Source organism: Aspergillus alliaceus, assembly GCF_009176365.1.
Source record: "Aspergillus alliaceus strain CBS 536.65 unplaced genomic scaffold BDW43scaffold_57, whole genome shotgun sequence".
Lineage (NCBI taxonomy): Eukaryota > Fungi > Ascomycota > Eurotiomycetes > Eurotiales > Aspergillaceae > Aspergillus > Aspergillus alliaceus.
Window position 1 is genome coordinate 82,638 of NW_022474740.1, and position 8,800 is coordinate 91,437.

The following is an 8,800-nucleotide window of genomic DNA, read 5'->3' on the forward strand; positions in this document are numbered from 1 at the left end:
CACATGCTATTGTCTTTAGCCGCATAGCATGTAATAGTGAGTGGTAGGCGAGTGGGAGGATAGTATCCGTTTCTGCATGTCGGGCTATTTCGTTGATTGTGCCCATGAGTGTAGGGCTTTGCGGCGGAGGGTAATTCGGCACCGCACATTTTACATAGATTGAAATGGGTAGGTACGGTAACAGGTGATAAGGCTTAAAGTGTATGGCGTTTTGGATTCGGGAAAGGGAACAGACTTGTTGTCATATCCACTTTACCCTTACACGGCTAGGGTGCCCCGCGCTATACTTATAGCCTACCGCAGTCGGTTACGCTTAAGCTTTTATACAAGGGTAACCATGCAACAATTACGAGATTCTCAATGGTAAGCATGGTTTCATAACTGTGATACAAACATAGCGGACGGGTTAAACCAGTCGTTAGCCAATGGAACCCAGACTCCCGGGGCATCAATAACTCCAATATGCCCGACTAAAGACAGCGCACAAATGCGTGTCAGTGGAGAAAACACGCATTTCAATGGATACATCCGGGTTTAATTGTACAGAACAGCATCTAGGAGCCTGTTGTATCAAGCAAACCAATGATAGCTTGCAGGTCATCGTATAAAGGAGGAGCATGATAGGTTAACTACTCAGCCGTCTCTCCGTTCAGTCTGGAACCAATCGCATCCATTCTGACCATTGCACGGACCCTATGAGAAAAGGATCACCTGTATTAGCCTATCGTGCAAGCGCTAATTCCTTGCAGTACGAATCACAGACACTGTAGGACCGAAAGCTATCGGGGTTTCCACCAATGTTCCTCAGCGGCTCATGGTTATGCTCCAGAGTAGTGCGGCGATGGTGGAGAGAAGTGGTACCAGACTAATATCAAGAACCAGGAATAAATACTGTTACTTGTTATTTTGGTGCTGCCGCCTTCTCATGCCCAGGCTATGGTTATACCGGCATCAAATTCGGTCATCCACGCCGTGTCGATAGAAGAATTCCTCGTTCTGTTTACAGAAGCGATGTTCGCCCATCATCGTAGCATCGATTTGCCGAACCAAGATTTGATCGGCAGGGTGGACCTCTTACCACCACTAATCCAATGTTGCAAATGTCACCCTGCATAGAGTCGGCCCGGATTACATAGATCACTATTGGTTGCGCCGTCACGAACCGGCAAATTAGGCCGCCAACGCCGAGCCATTCTAGTTCTCCTTGCATGTCGTCAGGACGAATAGCAATGAACCAGTCCTCAGATATTGTAGATCCTCGGTCCAAAAAGCGTATCAAAGGTTATCGACGTGTACTCGGACCATGTCTCAGCCTCGTTGCATCCGCAAGGCTGGCCTAGTGATCGGCAGTTATATGTCCTGCTCGCACACACGAGACTTTTTCAGGCCAACATTTCCAGTCACAGCGTAATCTAAGGGTCACCTTATAGGACCAATATCCGTGCACAGGCTGAGACTATCCTTCTCCCAAGTCTGTCCTATCCATTGTTCATGGGGTGTTGCTCCTTCTTACCCGACACCTGGCCCCTTGATTCCCAATGAAGACAACCACTATCTCAGGTAGCGATGTCGAAGACCGAACATTAATCAATGCCTGGCCTTCGCAGCCACGCACATTAAAGAGGTCAATTGGGTCGCACACCATCCGCGCAACCTTCGATGTGTTCGCTGTCCTTGCTTCGATCCCGTTCCTTGTCCTCGCTGGCATCGCCATTAATCGCCACAATAAGGAGGTTAAAGATGATGACTGGAGACGCATTCAAAGGGGCATGAGCGCCGTACGCATTGCACATATGGTTGGAATGAGTACAGATGTCTAACTGTCAATGTAGGCAGTCACTGCATTCCCAATTTTGTTTGCCGCAGTTACCGGTCGCATGACACGGGCAGTTGCAACCTGGCGCTTGGAGCGAGGTGCACCATTGGGGTCTCTGGAGCAGTTGTTCTGGAGCAATACCATTATAAGCGCAATTACTACCCAAATCTTTATGAAGTCGTTCAACCTCCTGGGTCTAGGACTGATTGTTCTATGGGCGCTGTCGCCACTTGGTGGCCAGTCCTCCCTACACATCATTGATACTGAGCGGGATGCTCGCGTTTCGTCAGTCAATGTCACGTACTTGAGTTCCCAGTTTCCGTCTGAGTTCAGCACAGGTTCCGATATACAGTCCGGCGTTTCGCAGCTTAATGCCATCTATTTGTCCTCTCTTCTTTCGCCGCAGTCAAGTAAGGAGTCGACCATGGATATATGGGGAAACGTGAAGATTCCGGCGATATCTGGACTTGACCGCCCTGTTAACAGCTCTGGTTGGCGAGACGTGAAGAATCACACCAGCCTCACATATACATCTCTGCTGGGCGTCCCTTTCCAGGGCTTGGAGGCGGGTTCAAACACAACGTTTCAAATTGAGACGTCTTATCTTGACATCGATTGCTATGACCTGCAGCGCAAAGAGGGCTTAATCCCTTTCTCAGTACTGGCAACCTTACAATGAATCAAAACGACAAGCCTCCCACAATCAATAAAACAGTCGAGGGAGCGTTTCTAGGGACCAATGGCAGTGAAGGGTGCTCAGTCGACCGATGTTCACCGTCTTGGAGTCTAGGCATAAACCAATACGTCACTAACTATCCGTGGGGTTCTATTGAGTTGTTCCCAAATATCACCGGCAATAACGAGTCCTATTTCAATGACCAACCTATCCTCCCTTTCAATCAAGATACTGGTCTAGCGAGCGATACGATTCTACCCTCGCATACTGCCACATCAACCAGATCTACGTCGAAGTCTTCATTACATGCATCGGCACCGGCAGCCCCACACTACAATGCGCCGTGGCAGCGATGCGAGACAGTCTCCGTCCGCACCCAGCCCGCGACGTCACCCCATTTATCTTCCCGGCACTCATAACTAACTTCGCCAAGAACCTGGTAGTCGCTGGATCCGGACACGCCGGAACAAACACATTGACGGAGAGGTTTATCAACGACCCAGCCAATCCACTTGCCGCCGACGTCAAAGACAATCCACTTTTCAAGCTACCAAAGCAGGAATTTTCTGAACGTCTCACCCAGATCATCAACACGTACTATCTCGGTAGTATTTCTACAATGGCAATAACCGGGAATATGTCCGCAGCGAGTGACAGGAAACGCGATCCCGGCCCCTTCGTCCGCTTCGCCAACGGCACACTGGTAACGTGGGAGCCATATCGATATGTAGTTAGTCCGGGCTGGATGACTGTGTTTGTTGTGTCGTCAGTCGTCATGCTAGTGGCTGCCATGTACACGGCGGTCATCATGCATATCACTAATATTCCGGATATCTTGGGATACGTTTCTACATTGACAAGGGATAACGAACACTCTTCCTTTCCTCATGGAGGCTCGATGCTTGATGGTTTAGAGAGGTCGCATTTGCTCAAGGACATGCCGGTTAGACTAGGCGATGTGCGAGCGGGGGAACCAAATGGCTACCTTGCGCTTACGGGGTCTGGGCTGGCTCAAAGGGCTGAAAGAGATCGTCTATATGAGTAATGAGTCAGTGTATCTTGTATGCGCCTGTCTGCGCTTTATGGCTTCTTACGTTCAAGATTATAACACATGATTAATGGGGTGATGGAGAGCAACATTGTGATTCTATTCGTCTTGTATGCATGTTATAATAGGCTCACCATTGACATTCATTCCAAGCCTTTGACATAGGCCCGTGGATGTCAAATCTGTTTTGAACACCGGGTCTCAGCGGATCTCAGACATTTGTATATTTAGCCAGCAGATCTTGAACGATCTTTTCAGTCTCTTCGCCATCTACCTCATCCACATCATCCACTGGGCCTTCTATCGTTCCCTGGACTACAACACCTCCAGTCTTACCAGACTGGAAGGTTGCTCCCTGTTGGTCATGTGGAAGACCCATTCCCAGCATAGAATTGGAACTTCCAGCGTCGTAGGGGGCATCATATGGTCTCATACGAGGCGAACTGTCTCTAGCGAGTGGAGGTCGTCCCGTCCCCCATCGGAATCCAGACTCGGCATTTCTGGAAGTCGGTTCAAACTTTGGTGGGTGTTGAGTGATGATGACAGTCAGGGTTCGTGCTTTAACCTCATCAAACCCATCGATTACAGGAAGGTACTCGCCGAAATGTATCCATGAGACCTTTCTATCAATGCCGTCCCAGCACCTTTCGGTTAAGGAGTTCAGAGTGTCCAGCTCTTGAGCTGTGAGAGAAAGAACTTGATCGAGGACGGTAGTGCTGGATGATGATCTCCAATCGTTCAGGCGTGACGAGATTTCCTCCTCTGATAGTGCGACTTGGTGATATGTGCAATTGATGTGGACTTTGCGGTCCATAAGGGAAGGGTGCGGTCTGATGATATACAGACTCAAAGGCGGGTTGGTGTTTATAGGTGCCTGGGACCTGGGTCTAATTAGCCTATATAGAGAGTAATGGCCTTGGGCAATGCGTACATTAGTGGAATATAGTCACACACGTTACAGTTCCTTGCCCATCTGTGCTCGTGTGTCGGGGATGGCGGGCTAGATAATAGAGAGTTAATTTAGTGATAATCATAGTATTAGATCCATGCATTCCTACCTCACTGGAGAACCAGATATGCTTCGCCCTCGGGGCGATAGATTTGCTGTTACGAAGTTTACTTCCGGGCCGGCTTGCTCTTCTCCATCGATTGACATTGTGGCGCAGCTTATGCATCTATGTAGGGGCTGTTTATTCGATGCTTGGTGATCTTCGGAGCCCTTCTGAGCTACAATCGAGTTGATAAGAAGTTGCCGTTCTACCTCTGAATGCGGCAGCAGTCCGAGTTTGGGGGAATATCTGCGACAGGACCCTTAGCACTACCTTCACTCAAGCATTGGTAAAAACATACCTATCCATCATCTTCCGCGACATGGCCAACGACGCCAACTGCAGCATCAGCATCAAAGTACCCTTTGCCTCCTTTAACTCCTCTCGCATGGTATCTATCTCCGGCTTTAAAAACGGCCACTTCAACTTCTGCACCGATCTCAACTTGCCAGACCGGGAATCCATCCGCCCAGCTTCCTCAAGAAGCTTATTCAATGATTGGAAAATCTCATGACATCTCGAAGCTACCTTCGTCGTAGTTTCAAGACCAGCCTCACTAAACACACTCTGCCTCTCCTGCTTCGCTTTCTCGTCACTCTGCTTGTACGCCAATGTGACCTGAGCACCATCCCCACTCCCATCGATGGATTCCGCATCCAAATCCTCACTCATCAAATCACCCAGCTGCTGCAGAATACTCGCATTCTGAGACACATCCTCAGCAATATGCGTGATTCGCTCCGGCGCCGTCTTGACCTGGCCCGCGAACGAAACCAGCTTCACGGTACATTGTATACCGGCCGTTGCGATGGCCAGGATCGCCGAGGCTGATCCTATTGCTTCCATTTTTGTTTGTCTTGCGGGGAATGGGTATTGTGAGGTGAATGAGCCATCTTAAAGGCCCATGTGGGTCGGCCTAGGCTAATAGGCGGGGCAAGGCTGAGATTGTTTTTACGCCAAGGTATTCAGGAAGGGATTGGCTGGTTTGTTTGATTGGATTGGTTGGGTTTGTATCCACCTTGATATGGGAGACTACTTGCTATTGAATTGGGGGTTGTAGGTGTGATGATCCTATACACTTTGGAAAGATGTATTATTCGTATCTAACGTGGCGATCTAACGAAACATCAAACATAGAGAAGGAAAGAGAAAGCGTTAGGCGTACCTTACAGCGCCTGCGGTTGATATAGTGGCACGTGTGGTCACGTGCTACCCGCTGCGGTAAAATCCTTACCGCACCCCAATAGCTTCAGAAACCAGTGATCAACCTCTGTACATGGTAGTAGATCATTCAATGGAAACCTAGTCTCCTGCTCCTGCCACCTGCGGCGCCGTAACACGCTATTCCCCTACTACCTGCGGCTCTCCGAGCTGCAATTAACATCTTTCCCCTGAGATCACAACATATAGATTCATATCATTTTTCAACCTTAACTATCTTTCCAGCTACATTGATAAAACCTCCGCCTACAGCCATTGTATATGTTATGGAAACACTATATCCCACAGCCGGTTTGGCGTGGGGGGATACTAGTTGGGGCTATTCAGCTCCTGAGCATTTGATGGATGAGCACCCTGAGGGCTATAGAATGATATAGCTAGGAATGCAATAGGCTCAGTTGGTTGAGATACATTGATACCTGGCGTTTCCGCCGATGACATCTACCTCCTAATTAGGCACCCGATGAGCCTGTAGCCGATACGATAGATCCCTGCGACCCATTCCCCCTGAGATTCCACAATAGTATCCATTCCGTCTACGGCTTCCATGGGCAAGCCTGTCGATTTTCACTCAATATATTGCCTACATTATTCTACGCAGGTGCGCCTTCCTACTGGTTTTGGTCAGGGAACCATCGCTGCATGGTAATTTGTTCTTCCACTGTATGTCTCGATTTAGATACTGAAAGCTCGTTCGTCGCCCAACCAGACAAAAAGTGCAAATTAGGAACATCAAATTTTTCACCCCAAATAGAGAAGTTATAAAAATTTTTTAAGTATCACCTTAGGCTTTCAAAATAAAAATATATCCTGCGGTAGTCTAATAGACAACTTGCCGCTACGATTTACCTCACCGGGCAAGATCTCAGCTACAGCATCGCTGGTGAACTCACTGCTGAGGTTAGAGTGGAGAACTGCATTGCTGCGAAGGGCCGAGGTATTGAGCACAACGTGCTGCTCCGTCTGAGGGAATCAGGACAGTTGGGGTGAATGTGTCTAGTACAGTGTCCTAAGCACCAGACTCACCACGTCTGTTCCACTTCGTTCCATTGATTCATTTGGCCTAGGAATATGGAGTTTCGAGGAAGAGGTCTTGTTGGATGACTCATGTGGTCCGCGTGAACGTAAACTTCAATATGTGCTAAGAAAGAGCTGGAATACTGGCAGAATACATGGTAGCCTTTTCTGAGGCAGTGCAAATACTAGTTCAGAATTCAATGTCCGAATGCAGGGTTTAAATGCTTAGCGTCACGCTCAACATTCACCCTGCAGATCAGTATAATAAGACAGGATGTAAAGCCCGCTTTAGCCTCGTTGAGGTGATGTGACGTTAAGTACAGACATTAGGCTGATACTTCCCCTGTATGGCCACGTCAGCTCATGGATCTTCCAGCCGCCTATTCACCCTGTATCCTTGTCCCTAATGATTCCTGAGGAGGTATTTTAGAAATGCTATGTCTCATGAAGGTGTGCCAGTGCTTCCATCCTATGGTTACAATGGCCCTGGGATCTGCGTCCGTCTAAGTGGAGTTAAGACTCTAAGAGAAGGGCCGCCTTTGTCGCCTAATTATTTTCTTGAAGGGATTCCCAGCTTTTGTAGCTATACAATGTGTCAGCAAAACCAATATGATATACCTTTGTAGCACGGAGTAGACAAGAAAGAAATATTAAAACTGATGAGCACTAAAACATCTCATTATCACTGTATCAAATTTACCAGAGCAAGTACACCATAGATGGAGTAACTTTGTTTGGTTATATCAAAGGGGTTTAGGATGGTTCGCGGCAATGCGAAATAACCAAGTTCCCCCAAGCCTTAGCAGAGGTACTAACGCTTGTGCGTGTTGATTCGGAGCCTTGGAGATTAAGATGGAGTCAGTCATTCCGATCCCTGGAAAGATAGGCCTTCCCGATAGCCGCTTCCGCACTTATCTCCGTTCCAAATCTCAACGTACACAACCTCCCAGTAATAATCAAAATATCCTTTGTATACCACCAGCCCACATTTGGCCAGTGGAGTGCGAGTGTTTGAGAGTGATGACATGTAACCTCTTTTAGTCATCTCAATCGCCTAATAAATACACAGGCGTTGGCGCATATAAATCAGAGTAATATTCTATCTCCGTCATGATAAATGATGACCTCCAACAGTCTCTCGGCTATCTTCTTAAGTCTATTGCCTTCTATATCGCGGTGCTCGCCTTGCAACGTCTAGCCGAATTCCTTAACCCATATCGACCACAGCCACCATGGGAGCAAGAACATTCAGCTTCACAGCGTCAATCACAGCGCTTGTAGGCTTTCTTATAGCCCGTACCGCTCATGCAGCCTCGTTCCGATGGTATGTTAACGCCTCCAGTGCACTCGGAGGTGTGGTTTGGCTTGCTTGTGCCTATTTCATGCCGAGCCAGGCGGCCACTGGATGCATTGGAGCTGCTCTAGCGATTGGTATTAACGCTGTCATTCACGCGCATGGCGGCACAGGCTTGTCCGATGCCCTGATTCCCACTAGAAACGCCGTAGATGCGGTGTCCTTCGTCCATACTACCCATGAAGGTGTCATCCATAATTTCATCAACACCACCGCCTTGACTTATGACTGGCACCATGTGCATGCCATCGATCAGCCGATGAACCTGACCGTCCCAATGCTGCCCGGCGGAAGGGTTCATGCCCGTACCCTTAGGTTTGACACCATGGACTGCGATGCCGATTGCCCCAATAAGAAACCGTCACAGCTTGATAGCCAAGCTACGAAATACAAGATTGAGGAGATTGATTTTGCCTGGTCTGCGCGCAAGGGATAGTCCTCGAAGACAGAGACCGGACTCCGATCAGCGGTCTCTGGTGCCGCTTATTACGTGGCCCATGAACCAGCGGGGACCTACCAATTCTGTTCCAGTGCATATTCCACTGACGGGACCGTTGCACATATAGGATCCAACTACTACGGTGACAAATACGCACCGGATATTCCACCTGCTTGTTGA

The 8,800-nt window shown here is 48.5% G+C and overlaps 3 protein-coding genes across 3 annotated transcripts; 2 read left to right on the forward strand and 1 right to left on the reverse strand.

Annotated features, from left to right (window-relative positions):
• Positions 1-1,538: 1,538 nt before the first annotated feature.
• BDW43DRAFT_322431 (uncharacterized protein) lies at positions 1,539-3,537 on the forward strand (the record flags this gene model as incomplete). The annotated part of the gene is made up of 4 exons (XM_032049549.1): positions 1,539-1,778; positions 1,833-2,474; positions 2,510-2,634; positions 2,721-3,537. 4 exons carry the CDS (start codon positions 1,539-1,541, stop codon positions 3,535-3,537), a joined length of 1,824 nt encoding a protein of 607 aa, XP_031895839.1.
• Positions 3,538-3,663: 126 nt separating this feature from the next.
• Positions 3,664-5,440, reverse strand: BDW43DRAFT_289561 (uncharacterized protein). The gene is made up of 4 exons (XM_032043402.1): positions 4,891-5,440; positions 4,599-4,838; positions 4,472-4,540; positions 3,664-4,421 (listed from the first exon to the last, which is right to left on the reverse strand). The coding sequence occupies exons 1-4, from the start codon at positions 5,433-5,435 to the stop codon at positions 3,752-3,754; spliced, it is 1,524 nt and encodes a 507-aa protein (XP_031895840.1). The 5' UTR covers positions 5,436-5,440; the 3' UTR covers positions 3,664-3,751.
• Positions 5,441-7,964: 2,524 nt separating this feature from the next.
• Positions 7,965-8,800, forward strand: BDW43DRAFT_322432 (uncharacterized protein; the record flags this gene model as incomplete). Its single annotated transcript, XM_032049550.1, has 2 exons — positions 7,965-8,616; positions 8,713-8,800. Exons 1-2 carry the CDS (start codon positions 8,060-8,062, stop codon positions 8,798-8,800), a joined length of 645 nt encoding a protein of 214 aa, XP_031895841.1. The 5' UTR covers positions 7,965-8,059.